Source organism: Oncorhynchus mykiss, chromosome 5 (assembly GCF_013265735.2).
Source record: "Oncorhynchus mykiss isolate Arlee chromosome 5, USDA_OmykA_1.1, whole genome shotgun sequence".
Classification (NCBI taxonomy): domain Eukaryota; kingdom Metazoa; phylum Chordata; class Actinopteri; order Salmoniformes; family Salmonidae; genus Oncorhynchus; species Oncorhynchus mykiss.
Window position 1 is genome coordinate 73894201 of NC_048569.1, and position 18693 is coordinate 73912893.

General features: G+C 43.4%; 1 protein-coding gene across 13 annotated transcripts in view; it reads right to left on the reverse strand.

Moving 5' to 3' along the window:
* The window catches only part of fryl (furry homolog, like), a 102964-nt gene that overhangs the window by 43287 nt on the left and 40984 nt on the right, over positions 1 to 18693 (reverse strand). For 10 of the 13 annotated variants that reach the window (XM_036978371.1, XM_036978372.1, XM_036978362.1 and 7 more), the window contains 12 exons: positions 10058 to 10260; positions 9150 to 9203; positions 7802 to 7941; positions 7613 to 7709; positions 7164 to 7243; positions 6605 to 6685; positions 6318 to 6486; positions 5588 to 5680; positions 5202 to 5300; positions 4914 to 5015; positions 3359 to 3403; positions 6 to 109 (listed from right to left, as the gene is read on the reverse strand). In XM_036978371.1, coding sequence (XP_036834266.1) covers positions 6 to 109; positions 3359 to 3403; positions 4914 to 5015; positions 5202 to 5300; positions 5588 to 5680; positions 6318 to 6486; positions 6605 to 6685; positions 7164 to 7243; positions 7613 to 7709; positions 7802 to 7941; positions 9150 to 9203; positions 10058 to 10177 — 1184 coding nt within the window. In that variant the 5' untranslated portion in view covers positions 10178 to 10260. The remainder of the gene's footprint in view (positions 1 to 5; positions 110 to 3358; positions 3404 to 4913; positions 5016 to 5201; positions 5301 to 5587; positions 5681 to 6317; positions 6487 to 6604; positions 6686 to 7163; positions 7244 to 7612; positions 7710 to 7801; positions 7942 to 9149; positions 9204 to 10057; positions 10261 to 18693) is intronic. The other 3 variants (XM_036978369.1, XM_036978373.1, XM_036978374.1) reach the window with 1 other exon arrangement.

Genomic DNA, 18693 nt, shown 5'->3' on the forward strand with positions numbered 1-18693 from the left:
CTGACCTCTGGGTGACGGTGTTGCTCTCACACTTGATCCTGATGATGTAGACCCACAGCAGTCTGTAGAGTGACTCCAGTGCCACACGGGACATTTTGGGATCTTTGTTCTAAAGGGCCAGAGACAGAACACTTTCTTCACCCACCTGTCTTCTCACTGTGACAGATTCAAGTCTGGTGTGGGGCATGCCACATAAGCAGGGATCTGACACACAAACCATTCACTTAGACCTACTGTACGGAATTAAGCAATTTATACGGCCCGTTTCATTTATAGAGATGTTTGAGATGCCCCAGTGATGATAAATTACTCACAGCTGTGATTTGATGAGTCTGCTTCAGATCGAAACTAAACTACTGATGTATGAGACTGTTGAAATATCTTAAGCTTGTCAAAAAATACATGTGTTCCAGAGTGACTCTGCCTATGTATAAATGTACAGCATGTTGTGCTGGCTGTAGTTTGTGACGCATGTTGTGCTGGCTGTAGTTTGTGACGCATGTTGTGCTGGCTGTAGTTTGTGACGCATGTTGTGCTGGCTGTAGTTTGTGACGCATGTCGTGCTGGCTGTAGTTTGTGACGCATGTTGTGCTGGCTGTAGTTTGTGACGCATGTTGTGCTGGCTGTAGTTTGTGACGCATGTTGTGCTGGCTGTAGTTTGTGACGCATGTTGTGCTGGCTGTAGTTTGACGCATGTTGTGCTGGCTGTAGTTTGACGCATGTTATGCTAGCTGTAGTTTGACGCATGTTATGCTAGCTGTAGTTTGACGCATGTTATGCTAGCTGTAGTTTGACGCATGTTATGCTAGCTGTAGTTTGACGCATGTTATGCTAGCTGTAGTTTGACGCATGTTATGCTAGCTGTAGTTTGACGCATGTTATGCTAGCTGTAGTTTGACGCATGTTATGCTAGCTGTAGTTTGACGCATGTTATGCTAGCTGTAGTTTGACGCATGTTGCGCTAGCTGTAGTTTGACGCATGTTGTGCTGGCTGTAGTTTGACGCATGTTATGCTGGCTGTAGTTTGACGCATGTTATGCTAGCTGTAGTTTGACACATGTTATGCTAGCTGTAGTTTGACGCATGTTATGCTAGCTGTTGTTTGTGATGCATGTCATGCTACAGTTGAAGTCGGAAGTTTCACAAGTCATTTTTCTAACAATTGTTTAGACAGATTATTTCACTTATCTTTCACTGTATCACAATTCCAGTGGGTTTAATTCCAGAAGTTTACATGTACTAAGTTGACTACCTGTTAACAGCTTGGAAAATTCGATTGGAGGTGTACCTGTGGATGTATTTCAAGGCCTACCTTCAAACTCAGTGCCTCTTTGCTTGACATCATGGGAAAATCAAAAGAATCAGCCAAGACCTCAGGAAAAAAATGGTGGACCTCCACAAGTCTGGTTCATCCTTGGGAGTAATTTCCAAACGCCTGAAGGTACCATGTTCATCTGTACAAACAATAGTACGCAAGTATAAACACCATGGGACCACGCAGCCACCATACCGCTCAGGAAGGAGATGCATTCGGTCTCAGAGAGATGAACTTACTTTGGTGCGAAAAGTGCAAATCAATCACAGAACAGCAGCAAAGGACCTTGTGAATATGCTGGAGGAAACAGGTACAAAAGTATCCATATCCACAGTAAAATGAGTCCTATATCGACATAACCTGAAAGGCCGTTCAGCAAGGAAGAAGCCACTGCTCCAAAACCGCCATAAAAAAGCCAGACTGTGGTTTGCAACTGCACATGGGGACAAAGATCGTACTTTTTGGAGAAATGTCCTCTGGTCCGATGAAACAAAAATAGAACTGTTTGGCCATAATGAGCATTGTTATGTTTGGAGGAAAAAGGGGGACGCTTGCAAGCCAAAGAACACCATCCCAACTGTGAACCACGGGGGTGGCAGCATCATGTTGTGGGGGTGCTTTGCTGCAGAAGGGACTGGTGCACTTCACAAAATAGATGGCTTCATGAGGTAGGAAAATTATGTGGATATATTGAAGCAACATCTCAAGACATCAGTCAGGAAGTTAAAGCTTGGTCACAAATGGGTCTTCCAAATGGACAATGACCGCAAGCATACTTCCAAAGTTGTGGCAAAATGGCTTTAGGACGACAAAGTCAAGGTATTGGAGTGGCCATCACAAAGCCCTGACCTCAATCCTATAGAAAATTTGTTGGCAGAACTGAAAAAGCATGTGCGAGCAAGGAGGCCTACAAACCTGTTACACCAGCTCAGTCAAAAGGAATGGGCCAAAATTCACCCAACTTAGTGTTTGACCCAAGTTAAACAATTTAAAGGCAATGCTACCAAATACTAATTGAGTGTATGTAAACGTTTGACCCACTGGGAATGTGATGAAAGAAATAAAAGCTGAAATAAGTCATTCTATCAAAATGGTGATCCTAACTGACTTAAAACAGGGAATTTTTACTATGATTAAATGTCAGGAATTGTGAAAAACTGAGTTTAAATGTATTTGGTTAAGGTGTATGTAAACTTCCACTTCAACTGTAGGTGTAGTTTGTGATGTATGTTACGCGAGCTGTAGTTAGTGATGCATGTTACGCGAGCTGTAGTTTGTGATGTATGTTATGCTAGCTGTAGTTTGGGATATTCCAACCTCCGGGGAATGTTTGTACAGCTGAGCATTCCCAAAAATCTGTGACTAAAGGTGCCATTACACAGTGCTGCCCATCAAATCCATGCACACAACATTCTCTCCAATATCAACACAGCTGACAGCCATACAAAGGATTCTTTCAAGGGTACTGCAATAACCTTTCCACCCATCAGTGGGCCATGGAGCTGCGAGGGTGCCACACACAGCAGCATGTCAACACCAATGATAAGAGAATTGGGTGTAACTCAGGACTATTAGAGCACCCAAAATGCTGCAGTACTCTATGGATCTCCAAAAATAAACTACAAAATCCATTTGGAATGAGTCCTCAGATCTACCAACAACCCATTCCAGGTAACTGGCTTCAAACCCCTCAAGGAGTAAGGTAGGTATCTGAGAATGTGTGTGCGCTTGATGCACCAGCTCGATGCGCTAACCACTACTACAACAGACACAAAACAGCAAAGCCATAAACCACTAGTAAAGACAAAGCAGCAAAGCACAAGCCAACATTGCATCTCAAAGAAATGTGTGGCTAATAGCCAAGTGTCCAACCACTACTTTCTCTGTAATCTTCACTCAATGAGCTCCACTTTAAGAGGACTATCAGACTCCAGAGCCTCGTTGCCCCTGGCTTAGTAGCTGCATCCCCTCTGTCCTCCAGGACGAGGTCAGATGACCTGTTGGATGGTGTCATGCCACCATACAGACACCAGACAAACTCACCTGCAGTGTCTCAATCTGCTTTCGGATGCTGTTGTTAGACGGCATCTGGAGCGAGTGAAAACGTGAGAGAACGACAGGAGACACTGAGTGTGAGGATGTGGGGAGGTAGACATGCAGGTTAAAAAGAGAACAGAGCGACAACAAAAAACTACCTCGCTCCTAACTGACTTCGATCCACTTGAATCAGTCTCATATTAGACACAGAAGTAAGATGCAAAGTATGAAATGCAAAAGTAACATTGACACATAAAAAAATTCATCTATGTTCTATAAAGACTAATATAGCCCAAATGAAATTGTTTACATTTCAACATGTACCTTTATTTTCTAATATTTCATACTTTCTGAAAGTGAAGAAATGAAAGATGTGCAATAGAAGGCAAGTGAAATTGACAGGGAAGGGAGAAAACACACAAAGCAGGCCAAGGTGAAGCGAGTAAAAAGTAAGTAGATCGTGCGAGGACAGGGACAGTGAAAGGAGACCAGCTAGGAAAAAATATGTATGTTACGACTATAACACACACAATCTACTAGGCTCAGAAATCTGAGCAGGTCCACCCATCCCATCACTAGTCTGATACACTGTACCAAAGGTATCACTTTAACCCATTGAGTTTTGATCTCCTTAAGGCACACAACTGAATGGATTTGAATTAGCATTTGAACTGATCATCAAAACAAGGACAGGTTAAAATGGCCCAGTGGACAATAAGAGCTAAATCACACATTCTCAAACAAATCTCCACCAGAATCATGGTTCCACCACAAAAACAAGGGAGTTCACATTAGCACCAAATAGGCTTAGGGGGTTAATTAAAAACTATGGAATCAAAGGGAATCTAATCTCTCACAGGGAATCAAAAGCAAATGGATCACCACAGGACTGTGATTATAGAGTCAGTTCAACAAAAGAGTCACCATAGAATCACCACCACAGAGCAAAGGGAATTATAGCACGTCCACCATGGAATCAATTCAGAGTTGAGGAGCGAGGAGACAGTCACACAACACAGAGCATCTCGGCAGAACTAGCTTGAGGATGGTACAGGAGAGGAGCACGATTGATCGGTTTGTGATTGGTTTGCGGGGGGTTGTCGGACAGGGGAGGAGGAAGATATGATCGTTAAGGCACACCCTTTAAACCAAAAACACCTCATGGAGTTGTGGTGTGCAGGGGATATCTAACATCACACTATGACAATTAACAACTTACCTGGTAAAGAACATTATGCTAGAGCAGTAAGGTTTCAGTCATAGTGACAGTGATAAATGATAGAACTTGGTATGCAATAAACATCAAACATTAATATTTTTTTAAAGGAGGCTCATAGCACTTACTACTGCCTAAGATCATCTAGTAGATCATCTATTTTCATAATAGAGTCTTTAGAAAATTATACTCAATTACATGGCCCACTTTTAAACATTAGGGAATCTACTGTCTTTAAAATATAAAACTAAGTGTCCTATTAAATGTGAAATTGGCATGGAAGTCTGCATTTTCCTTCATAGGCCAGTATACTAAGTAACTGGTTTAGGTGATTGTGCTGTGTACCTTCAGGTGAGAGAGGCAGTTTGTGAGGAAGATGTGCCAGTTATTGAGGAAGAACAGCTTCTGACTGACACACAGCAGGCACGTCACCAGAGGATACAGAGCCTGAAAGAGAGAACACACGTCAACCATAGAAGAGAGGGGAAGGAAACGAGACGAGAAAGAGAGAGAGGGAGATGGTGTGAGGAGATTAAGAGTTAACAAGTTGATGTCATAAAAAGAGGGAAACGAGACATAGCAGAGAGAAGTGGAGGGAAGGTCCAGATAATAGTGTGAGAAAAGAGACGTTACCAAAGAGTGCTTCTTTCTGGAGCTAAGGTCAAAGGTTGTCTGGTAGAGCATCTCCACAAAGTTCTTCAGGCACGGCACATTGACTTCATTCTTCACCGCCTGCAGGGAGGAAGGAAGCTGTCACCACTGAGCACATTCAATACGTGCGACTGAAATGGTACCCTATTCCCTAAATAGTGCACTACTTTTCACCAGGGCCCATATATAGGGAATTAGGTGCCATTTCAGACGCATCCAATGACATTAGCCAATCGAAGGTGCTTTTTATGGTAGCTAACACAAAGGAATCTGTTATACAGAAAGGCTATATCCTACTATTAACTTGTCTAGCTATAACCAATGTGGGGTTTTCCCATGTTTTGTGTTGTCGTCTGGGTGGTACTCACAGCAGCAACAGGGATGAGGATCTCAACAAACAGGCCAGCCAAGGCATGCTTTATGTCCTTATCCTTCACCTCCAGGAAATACTGGGCACACTCCTGAGGAACACACAGACGCATACCAACATGGATGACAACAGTGACACATACATAAACAAACCAAATAGACAAATGGAAAAACAATAGATCGTGCAACAGATTGTCACATATGGGCAGAAACCAACAGACGTAAAGGGAATGTGGTGGCACAAATAAACTACGGCAGATTACCCAACCTGTTCCATCAGCATGCTGGGAAATCAGGGCTTGTTAAGAGGGGAGCATATTGAGTAGCTTTTTACTGCCGTATTGAGCTTAACGAAAAGGCCTTGCTCCGTTCAGTGCTCTTGGCACCGTGATCTGCTATCTGATCGTTACTCATCTGGCTTTATGAGGCTCTGCTACAGAGAGCTGCTGAGCTCAAACAAAACGGCTGCAGTAAAACATCCATCCTGGGTGTAGTTCAGCAGAGAGCCATTAAATCCCTATACGCAGCCACTCAGACAATCAGATATACAGTCCTGTACAGTCTGGGCATCAAATAGACTAGATACACGCCTGTTCATGGACACATCAGGGTTAAATTCACTAAAAATTAGGTTTTGAAACAGGGAGGGCCTACCTGAAATTGTCCAATAAGAAATGCTTATTGTTTTGGTACGGTTTGCCAAGGTGTGCTCCACCCAGGATAACTGACCTGCATGAACTGGAAGGAGGCCTCAAAGTCCTCCACGGGGTACATCTTGACCCTGAAGAACTTCATGCCCATGATGAGGCTGATGATGCTCTGGACCACGTAGGGGCTCTGCTCCTTCTGCCTCAGCTCCTTCAGCTCCGTGATGAACTTCTTACGCACCGCCTGGAACCTGGAGACACACATTTTGACTTAGTCTTCCATAAGAAGCGGGCTCCTTTTTAATATATAGTTTAGGAGTAAAAAGGAGTGACATGTTGAGTTATTTGGACTGTGTTAAGATGACTTACTTTGACTGTGTGAGCACTCCGATGACCTCAGCATACAGGTCTGCGATGATGTGCACATTGACAGTGTTAGGGCCAGAGCACCTGCCAATCAGAACACATCCATGGTCCACTCACACTCAGAGAACCAGCTCTCATGATTTATTAACACAGGGGGTATTAAGACACTGACCATGAAACATCAGACCTGCTAAGGAGCAGCTGAACAAACAAACCCATTAAAGGAAATAGCATCCCAAACAGTGTGATAAAAGTTATGGCCGATCAAACATCCATCTCTCTAAAACCACAAGCATGTAGCTGCATACTGTAGGGTTGAAGCAGCTGAGTGAAGGTTTACTCAAGTTGTCTGACAAGTGGTGATTGTGTTTCCTTTAAGTGACATTAATATGTGGACAGACCATAAAGTCACACATTGAATAGACTGTTTATGACCAAACACCCATAAAGTAGTGAGTGAATCAACTTCAGAGCCAAAAGCCCTCTGGAATTTTGTGTGCTAGACTAAAGTATAGTATGTGTATTAATGGTGTGTGTGTGTCTTGTGTTTGTTTACACTCACCCCTCTTTGTGTTTAAAGTGCTTGAATGCCAGGTTCAGAACTTCATGTACTAAAGTATCTGGCACGGGGTGAAGAGGAATCTGTGACGTGAACATGAAAACATCACATCATATTAGGTACATCAATACTTCCTTCATGCGGTCTCTCTCCCTTTACTACCATTCATTATCCTCCCTGTTGGAGGCAAGGACAACCAAGCCCTGAGATCCGTGAAGGTTTGTTCTAAGAGAGAGTGGTTTGGATCTGGATAGTCTGGGGTCGGTCTAGATGCTGTAGGTTCAGGATGACAGCTCGCTATGCCTTGGTATGCTGGCATTGCAGTGACAGTGCATGCTGTCTACCACACGGAGGAAGGGGACTCATCTAACAAACCAGACACAGACCAGGCACAGACCAGACCAGACACAGGCACAGACAAACAGGCAGAAGTAACATTAAACAGGACTCACCTGTTTTAAAACTTCAACTGAAACTAAACAAAATATGAAATCTATGGCTAAGTCCCTCCGCTCCAATAGGTAGTCTTTATCCCGATGCTGTTCATCCCTAGAGAGAGAGAGAGAGTGCGTTATGACAGATTGTGGGAGGTGAGGGGAGGACAGGCGAGAGGGATGAGCAGATTAGGAGGAGTATCGTACCCTTTGGACTTGGTGCTGGAGCGAGGTCTGTACTCATAGGACTCATCCTCAGTGCCACTCTGCCGCCGGTACCAGGCAAACAGTGTGCGCAGCAGGGAGGGCAAACAGTGTTCCGCTACGGAGCTCATAGAGCTTATTAACTGTGAGAAGAACACACACATTACAATAGCTAGTTATTACAGCTTACAGGTAAAACATCATGAGAATATGTACAAAGGTCAAAAACATGAACAATACAAAGAAATCCTTACCGGAACAATCATCTTAATCACCAATATGACACAGATACTGAGGTTCTATATTTGACGTAAAAGGCTCCACTGTAAGGAGATGAGGAGAAGAGGATGCAGGGAAGGACATCGAGAAAGATGTGGCGCGGGGGGGGGGGGGGGGGGGGGGGGGGGGGCGAATCACTGGGTGACATACAATACAGAACAGGATGTATTGATTGGAATTGTAAGTGCAGTGTTTGATGACATGTCGAGCACAGTGAGGTCCTATCCTATTGAGCAGCTAGCGCTAAAGCCGCCATAGCACAGGGCTCTGCAGTGCTATACAGTCAGAACGTGGGCCGATCAACAAACAGGCTCTGTTAGAAACACCTCAGCACTTTGATCATCAGAATTGCAACCTCATACTGTGAATGTATTATGTATTAACATCCCCTTTGCAGACTAAAAATGGTAGGGGTATATTGCCATAATGCTAGCAATAAATATGTTTCTTCTTCAACTACATGCACCAGAGCAAACAAAAAGTCAATATATGCATGTCAAGCGTATAGTTTTTACTGTCAGTCAATCTGCAGTGGGGTAAAGTAAGTAGTCTTCTACACAATGAATGGTGTGTGTGTGTGTGTGTGTGTGTGTGTGTGTGTGTGTGTGTGTTGAAGGACAGTGCGGTGTGCTGAGGGTGCTGGATGATGGATGCTGGGAGGGAGAGTTATGCAACTGCTCTCTGCGCCCTCCCGGCACCCGGCGGACAGACTCCAGCACCCAACGCTGATTCACTGCTAAGGATGACACAGCGATTCTGCTCCCTCTCCCTGTATGCTCGTTCTACCGCACTCAGTCACAATGGAGGCAGCTGGATCTATAGTGCACCATATCCTCATTGGCGTTGTGCTGTGCTGAACAAAGCACTCTGCAGCAGCTCCATTGTTCAGAGTTCCACAGGCATCAGTCAGAGATGAGGGATGGATGGATGGGTCATTGAGTGGGGATTGATTGGGTGAAGCTGGGGAGTTCAACTATTGTATGAATGGGAGGTGGGGGGGTACAATTATGGCTGGAGGTGAGGGAGAGGGTCCATAATAACAATGCATGTGCACACACACACTTGAACTCACCTGATCAAATTGTGCGTCTTCCCCTCTCTGGAGGGATCGGGACAAGAGTTTCTCCTGAGGGAAAGAAAGACAGAAACAGGGCTGTCGGTCAAGTAAGAACTCAATAGAAAAATATAATAGGACCCCTAGATCATTCATATCAGCAGACCAGTGGATGTGGGGCCAGGTGAAACAGGAGAGGAGATAGCTGACCACTGGACAAACACCAACCAGGGAGAGGAAACGAAGGGGTGAGAGAGGCAGAGGAGGTGGCAGCAGAAGAGGGGAGCACTCGGGGAGATGAATAGAGATGAATGGAGAGCTGAATGGAGGGAGAGAGTGGTCCAGAGGGAAGGGGTGGCGTTTAATGACATGTTTACTCCCCCTTCCAAACACACACCCTCCCAGCAGCCCCGAGCTAGGGCAAGGGATTGTACCTCCCACGGAGTCTTGATATGAGTAAAAAAAAGCTCAGTATTCCAAGAAAATAACATCCTCCCCATTCTGGGAAATCACACTGGAATGCATGAGTCTCATTTATCACACCCGCACAGGCCTGTGCGCACACACACACCTCTAAGTTTAAGGAGAAGTCTTTTTACAGACTTAACACAGGCAGTCACTGGAAAGATTTGACCTGTAACCTCTTTGGCCTTCAAGCCAAGTAATGCTATGTTGCAACCAGGACCCAGGAATTCAGGACAGGGCTAATGAGCTAATAGTGTTTCATTCCAAATCAACCGCTAGGCTAGCCCCTACAACTAGGCACTTCATGTAGATATGAAAGGTAATAGCACATGGAAATATTAGTCAGAATATTGCTTACACCTAATCAATTACTTCATTTACTTCATTACAGTCATTTCAGGGTTAGGGGTTGATTTGGTCTTACTTGTGTCCCCCCTGCCTCTCGGATCACAGCAACTCACCAGCGGTTCAGCCATCACCACCTCAATCTTCTTCTCAGCCAGCACAGCAAACTCAGCAAACAGGCTCTTGATGACAAACTCCCCGGGCTTGAGCTCGGGGTCGATGATGATGCTCGACATGGCGGCGGCGTTGCGCTTCTCCCACGTCAGGGGGGCCACGGAGGGGGCGCGACGTCTACTCAGGCTGTTGACAGGGGCTGAGGCTGCAGGGAGGGAGAGAGAGGGAGAAGACAGAGGTCAGATTAGGGCTGTCCCCGACAATGTTTTTTTATCTTGGTCGACCAGAAAGTAGTCTGTTCTTTCGACCAATCGACTGGTCAATTTTTTTTACTTATTTATTTTTCCATATATAGACACACCCTATGTTTCAAAATAAAATCAACGATATGTAGGCTGAGCTTGTCTGATGCTTTAAGCACTGCGATTAAAAATGAACACACAAATTACTAAAGAGGGAGCCAGAGATCAATATAGCCTAACCGGAAGAAACAAACCTGTTCCCGACCTTCCTGCTGCTGCTGGCCTTCACATTTTCTGCTGTTATGCTCCTGATGTTAACCGGTAATATGTTACACCAGGGGTCGACAAACTTTTCCATTTGGAGTGCCAAGTTATTCAACCATTTCTACTGATCTGAGTGTCAGTTATGATTTTCAGATGCACATTTTTCTGGAACATTTAATTTATAATAAAGTCTTCATATGATTGATATGATCAGGGTGATTCTCAGATCCACCTCTATGCAGACGACACCATTCTGTATACATCTGGCCCTTCCTTGGACAGTGTTAGCTAACCTCCAAACGAGCTTCAATACCATACAACACACCTTCCAACACACCTTCCGTGGCCTCCAACTGCTCTTAAACGCTAATAAAAACCAAATGCATGCTTTTCAACCGTTCGCTGCCCGCACCTGCCCGCACCTGCCCGCACCTGCCCGCCCGACTAGCATCACTACTCTAGACGGTTCTGGCCTAGAATACGTGGACAACTACAAATACCTAGGTGTCTGGCTAGACTGTAAACTCCTTCCAGACTCATATTAAACATCTCCAATACAAAATTAACTCTAGAATCGGCTTCCTATTTCACAACAAAGCCTCCTTCATTCACACCGCCAAACATACCCTCGTAAAACTGACTATCCTACCGATCCTCGATGATGTCATTTTCAAAATGGCTTCCAATATTCTACCCAGCTAACTGGATGCAGCCTATCAGTGCCATCCGTTTTGTCACCAAAGCCCCTTACACCACCCACGAATGCAACCTGTATGCTCTAGTAGGCTGGCCCTCGCTACATAATCGTTGCCAGACCCACTGGCTCCAGGTCATCTAAAAGTCTATGCTATGGAACGCTCCGCCTTAACTCACATCACTGGTCACGATAACAACACCGACCGGTAGCACACGTTCCAGCAGGTATATCTCACTGGTCATCCCCAAAGCCAACACCTCCTTGAGTCGCCTTTCCTTCCAGTTCTCTGCTGCCAATGGCTGGAACGAGTTGCAGAAATCGCTGAAGCTGGAGATTTCTATTTCCCTCACTAACTTTAAACATCAGCTATCTGAGCAGCTAACCGATCGCTGCAGCTGTAAATAGCCCATCTATAATTAGCCCACCCTATCTACTTTCCTCATCCTCATATTGTTTTTATTTACTTTTCTGCTCTTTTGCACACTACTATGGCCTATTTATTGCCTTACCTCCTCACGCCATTTGCACACACTGTATATAGACGTTCTTTTTTTTCTATTGTGTTATTGACTGTACTCTTGTTTATTTCATGTGTAACTCCATGTGTTGTTTGTGTCGCAACTGCTTTGCTTTATCTTGGCCAGGTCGCAGTCGTTGAGAACAAGTTCTCATTTACTAGCCTACTTAGTTAAAAAAAAATGTCTCAAAATCAATGTCTAAATGAAATTTAAAAGCAACTTTTATTGCAATTGCCAATATGTAAAAATATCCTACATAAAGCCAACAATTAAAAACATTGCAGCCTGCAAGTAGGAAATATCCCGATTAAAATAAATATCCTGTCAATCACATTGGCTATGCATGGCCTGTCTGCAAGGAACTTGAAACATTGTATCAACTATTGTATTAACTTGGTCCAGCCTGAAGCTCCTCTGACCAAACTTGCAACATTGTATAACATATTCTGGGTACTCAAGAGTTTCCCCTCACCATTGAGCTGCAGACAGACAGACAGCTGTATGCTGTTTTGCACAAGGGATAAGAAGTAATCAGGCAGGCCTATTTTATGACGTTTCCACCGGATCAGAGCATGACATTTCTCCCCCTTTCATGCTGAGTGGAAAATTGTAAGGGAGAGAGCTGGAAAGGTTTTTCAAATTGACAATAGTTTCTCAATGTAGCCTCTCAGTGGATGTGAAAACAGACTTTGTTTACTTACAGTTTGAGGCGAAGAAAACATTTGAGAAGCTCTACAGTGATGGTGAGTTAAGACAATCAGGCCTATCCAGTCTCCAGACCTGAACTCAATAGAAAATCTTTGGAGGGAGCTGAAAGTCTGTGTTGCCCAGCGACAGCCCCGAAACCTGAAGGATCTGGAGAAGGTCTGTATGGAAGAGTGGGCCAAAATCCCTGCTGCAGTGTGTGCAAACCTGGTCAAGAACTACAGGAAATGTATGATCTCTGTAATTGCAAACAAAGTTTTCTGTACCAAATATTAAGTTATGCTTTTCTGATGTATCAAATACTTATGTCATGCAATAAAATGCTAATTAATTACTTAAAAATCATACAATGTGATTTTCTGGATTTTTGTTTTAGATTCTGTCTCTCACAGTTGAAGTGTACCTATGATAAAAATTACAGACCTCTACATGCTTTGTAAGTTGGAAAACCTGCAAAATCGGCAATGTATCAAATACTTGTTCTCCCCACTGTATATGCCTAATCAAGATTGACAGGAGCGCTCCAAAACAAACGTCTCCTAAATGGAATGAAATAAAACAAAACGTTTTCCTCACAAGTGTAGTCTAGGTTGTGCTCTCTGCAAACAACGTGTCCACTCCAACAATGACAACAGTAAGAGGGTAATAATAATATATTGAATGCATTAACAGAAATTACCGTAACCAAACAAGCCTTTTAGATTATAATGATGGGAATAAATGGTAAATGTACTACTGGTGTGCCATCCCCGCGGCCTCAGCAATGGACTAGTCCAATTAGACAGATGTGAATCAGACATGTGTCTTGTGTGCCATCATTTCTTTTTACATATATTTGCCACTGCTCGACTAAAAAAAATCTTGGCCGACCAAGAACCTATCGACCGAACAACCAACCTGTCAACTAAACGTGGTCAGCCCTAGGTCAGATACACTTTGGCTATTCGAACAGTTATAACTGAGACCGTCACAGCCCTAGTCAGAGACCAACCCTCACATGACACGAGGTCAGGGGTCAGCTATAATCCAAGCAGATAGAAAATCAATCTCAGAGAGGAGCTATGCTAGTATGTCAGTTGGTGCACAGTGAAAAGCATTAACACATGCCTAGCCTTTAGCCTCGTCGTAGCTTGATTTCATTAGCAATCGCCAAACTAACTGCAAGCCATGAGGGCATCTTGAAAATTCTGAGTTGGATAAAAGTGATGTAGCATAGGCCTCACTGGACTACACCCCTAAAACTCACTGAACAGACTAAGAGCAATAATATCATCTCAGACTCACACAGTTATGTAAAGATGAATATTAAGGTCAGGTGATCACACCACAGCAGAATGAGGGAAGTGATATACAGTTAAAACTAGAGGTCGACTGATTCAATCGGAATGGCTGATTAATTAAGGCCGATTTCCGATTTTTTAACACCTTTATTTGACTAGGCAAGTCAGTTAAGAACATATTCTTATCTTCAATTACGGCCTAGTGGGTTAACTGCCTTGTTCAGGGGCAGAACGACAGATTTTTGCCTTGTCACCTCCGGGATTCAATCTTGCAACGTTACAGTTAACTAGTCCAACGCTCTAACCACCTGCCTCTCATTGCACTCCACGAGGAGCCTGCCTGTTACGCGAATGCAGTAAGCCAAGGTCAGTTGCTAGCTAGCATTAAACTTATCTTATAAAAGACAATCAATCAATCATAATCACTAGTTAACTACACATGGTTGATGATATTACTAGTTTATCTAGCGTGTCCTGCGTTGCATATAATCGATGCAACGCTCGGGGATGATTTAACAAAAGCGCATTTGCGAAAAAAAGCACAATCGTTGGACGACTGTACCTAACCATAAACACCAATGCCTTTCTTAAAATCAATACAGAGAAGTATATATTTTTAAACCTGCATATTTAGCTAAAAGAAATCCAGGTTAGCAGGCAATATTAACTAGGTGAAATTGTGTCACTTCTCTTGCGTTCATTGCATGCAGAGTCAGGGTATATGCAACAGTTTGGGCAGCCTGGCTCATTGTGAACTAAGTTGCCAGAATTTTACGTAATTATGATATAACAGTGAAGGTTGTACAATGGTACAGGAATATTTAGACTGATGGATGCCACCCGTTAGATGAAATACGGAACGGTTCCGTATTTCACTGAAATAAACGTTTTGTTTTCAAAATGACAGTTTCCAGAATTGACCATAATAATGACCTAAGGCTCGTATTTCTGTGTGGTATTATGCTATGATTAAGTCTATGATTTGATAGAGCAGTCTGACTGAGCGATGGTAGGCAGCAGCAGGCTCGTAAGCGTTCTTTCAAACAGCACTTTTGTGCGTTTTGCCAGCAGCTCTTCGCAATGCTTCAAGCATTGCGCTGTTTATGACTTCAAGCCTATGAACTCCCGAGATTAGGCTGGTGTAACCGATGTGAAATGGCTAGGTAGTTAGCGGGGTGTGCGCTAATAGCGTTTCAACCGTCACTCGCTCTGAGACTTGGAGTGGTTGTTCCCCTTGCTCTGCATGGGTAACGCTGCTTCGAGGGAGGCTGTTGTCATTGTGTTCCTGGTTCGAGCCCAGGTAGGAGCGAGGAGAGGGACGGAAGCTATACTGTTACACTGGCACACTGGCAATACTAAAGTGCCTATAAGAACATCCAATAGTCAAAGGTATATGAAATACAAATGGTAGAGAGAAATAGTCCTATAAATACTATATTAACTACAACCTAAAACCTCTTACTTTGGAATATTGAAGTCTCATATGAAAGTTGGTGGTTCCTTTTAACATGTTCTCATGTTCTGAGCAAGGAACTTAAAAGTTAGCTTTCTTACATGGCACATATTGCACTTTTACTTTCTTCTCCAACACTTTGTTTTTGTATTATTTAAACCAAATTGAACATGTTTCATTATATATTTGAGGCTAAATTGATTTTGATATATATATTTTTTGTATTATATTAAGTTAAAATAAGTGTTCATTCAGTATTGTTGTAATTGTCATTATTACAAATACATTTTTTATTTCATTTATATCGTCCGATTAATCGGTATCGGCTTTTTAAATCGGTATCGGTGTTGAAATATCAAAATCAGTCGACCTCTAGTTAAAACGCACTCGGCTGGATGCAGAAAAGTGAATCTGTGCACAAGAGCTCTCAATATTTACACAAGCTTCCTGTAACACATACCTAAAAGGGTCAGCATAGGAAGAGAGAGAGAGGAGTGTGTGCATGTGGGAGCTTGTGGGATGGTTGGTACACGCACGTTTAAATAGAAAATATACAGTGCCTTGCGAAAATATTCGGCCCCCTTGAACTTTGCGACCTTTTGCCACATTTCAGGCTTCAAACATAAAGATATAAAACTATATTTTTTTGTGAAGAATCAACAACAAGTGGGACACAATCATGAAGTGGAACAACATTTATTGGATATTTCAAACTTTAACAAATCAAAAACTGAAAAATTGGGCGTGCAAAATTATTCAGCCCCCTTAAGTTAATACTTTGTAGCGCCACCTTTTGCTGTGATTACAGCTGTAAGTCGCTTGGGGTATGTCTCTATCAGTTTTGCACATCGAGAGACTGACATTTTTTCCCATTCCTCCTTGCAAAACAGCTCGAGCTCAGTGAGGTTGGATGGAGAGCATTTGTGAACAGCAGTTTTCAGTTCTTTCCACAGATTCTCGATTGGATTCAGGTCTGGACTTTGACTTGGCCATTCTAACACCTGGATATGTTTATTTTTTAACCATTCCATTGTAGATTTTGCTTTATGTTTTGGATCATTGTCTTGTTGGAAGACAAATCTCCGTCCCAGTCTCAGGTCTTTTGCAGACTCCATCAGGTTTTCTTCCAGAATGGTCCTGTATTTGGCTCCATCCATCTTCCCATCAATTTTAACCATCTTCCCTGTCCTTGCTGAAGAAAAGAAGGCCCAAACCATAATGCTGCCACCACCATGTTTGACAGTGGGGATGGTGTGTTCAGCTGTGTTGCTTTTACGCCAAACATAACATTTTGCATTGTTGCCAAAAAGTTCCATTTTGGTTTCATCTGACCAGAGCACCTTCTTCCACATGTTTGGTGTGTCTCCCAGGTGGCTTGTGGCAAACTTTAAACAACACTTTTTATGGATATCTTTAAGAAATGGCTTTCTTCTTGCCACTCTTCCATAAAGGCCAGATTTGTGCAATATACAACTGATTGTTGTCCTATGGACAGAGTCTCCCACCTCAGCTGTAGATCTCTGCAGTTCATCCAGAGTGATCATGGGCCTCTTGGCTGCATCTCTGATCAGTCTTCTCCTTGTATGAGCTGAAAGTTTAGAGGGACGGCCAGGTCTTGGTAGATTTGCAGTGGTCTGATACTCCTTCCATTTCAATATTATCGCTTGCACAGTGCTCCTTGCGATGTTTAAAGCTTGGGAAATCTTTTTGTATCCAAATCCGGCTTTAAACTTCTTCACAACGGTATCTCGGACCTGCCTGGTGTGTTTCTTGTTCTTCATGATGCTCTCTGCGCTTTTGACGGACCTCTGAGACGATCACAGTGCAGGTGCATTTATACGGAGACTTGATTACACACAGGTGTATTGTATTTATCATCATTAGTCATTTAGGTCAACATTGGATCATTCAAAGATCCTCACTGAACTTCTGGAGAGAGTTTGCTGCACTGAAAGTAAAGGGGCTGAATAATTTTGCACGCCCAATTTTTCAGTTTTTGATTTGTTAAAAAAGTTTGAAATATCCAATAAATGTCGTTCCACTTCATGATTGTGTCCCACTTGTTGTTGATTCTTCACAAAAAAATACAGTTTTATATCTTTATGTTTGAAGCCTGAAACGTGGCAAAAGGTCGCAAAGTTCAAGGGGGCCGAATACTTTCGCAAGGCACTGTAGCCATGGTGTCCATTCGTTAAGCCTTCATTTGATCTGTGTTGTTGGTTTCCCTAGAAACAGGTGAAAACAAACAACCACATAATTCAAAACAGAATCCTCTCCTATGTCCATCAATAAAACATGGAGCTACACTGAACATTCACTGACATACCAGGACAGCTTGTGCCAACACAGACAACCTTTAACACACAAACTGGTAGAATACACACTGGATGGTGGGAAAGAAAGCTTATCATTCTGAAGTTTATAAACAGACCAACGGCCTGTTTGCTGCTGGACTAGGACACAGTCTGCTCGGTCAGGAAAGAAGGGACACTGGGACGGATAGCTACTCGTCAGCTACCCACCACCTTCCTCCTCCCAGGAAACATATTACTGTTTCTTCCTGTTACCATGGGAACACTAATGTGTTCCCAAAACTTCAAACAATAGCAAGGAGTAAAATGGCACACAGTAAAAATGTAGGAGTTTTGTCAGAAGAGGAAAGATGTTAACACCCAGTTAACACCTAGCAACGCACCCATTTAAACCCTACTGAACAAACAGAGACACACACAGCTTAGGCTTAACTCAGATGGTTGCGTAATAGGCCCGAACTAAAGTGTTGGCGTTTCAGAGTTGGGTGGTATTTGCCTATACAGTAGTGTTGGGAAGCATTACACCCCTTTCTATTTTAATTAGCAGCCACACAAGTTAGTCCACTGGTACAGTAACAGCCACAAAGAGCTAGAGGTGGCACCCTTATTAGCAGAACAAACATAATTGGACATTTCTAAATGGTTCAGCAAGCGCAGCGGCACCGCAGCCAACACAGACACAGTGCTTTATGTAAAAGGACTCAGAGTCAGGGACAGCACAGTGTTGGGGTGAATGGGAGTATAATTTTGGGGCGCATCAGTTGAGCGTCGTTAAAATGTTGTTCTGCAGCACAGAGAGCCTTTCAAACATTCCCTCTTTGTTTACCGTGTTCCACCAACACCCCCTTCCTCCCCTGATGATGTCACATAGCCAACTCCCTACTGCCAATGACTGTCCTGTGGCCTCAGACTCCCTCACTCGCTCTTCCTCCTTCTCTACCCCCTTCACTCTAATTCTCTCCCTCCCCTTCTCGCTCTCCCTCTCGCCTTGGGCCAGCTGGGCTGCTGACTGCCTGGCATACAGAAATTAGAAACATTGTTTGTGCATTTCCACTCAACAACAGGGTGAAGAAAAACATACAAGGCATCCTTTCCCTGGCCAGGTCTCTGACCTGCTCTGCCCATCTTCCCCCTGTCTCAATGGGGAGCCATCATCTCTACCTTCTA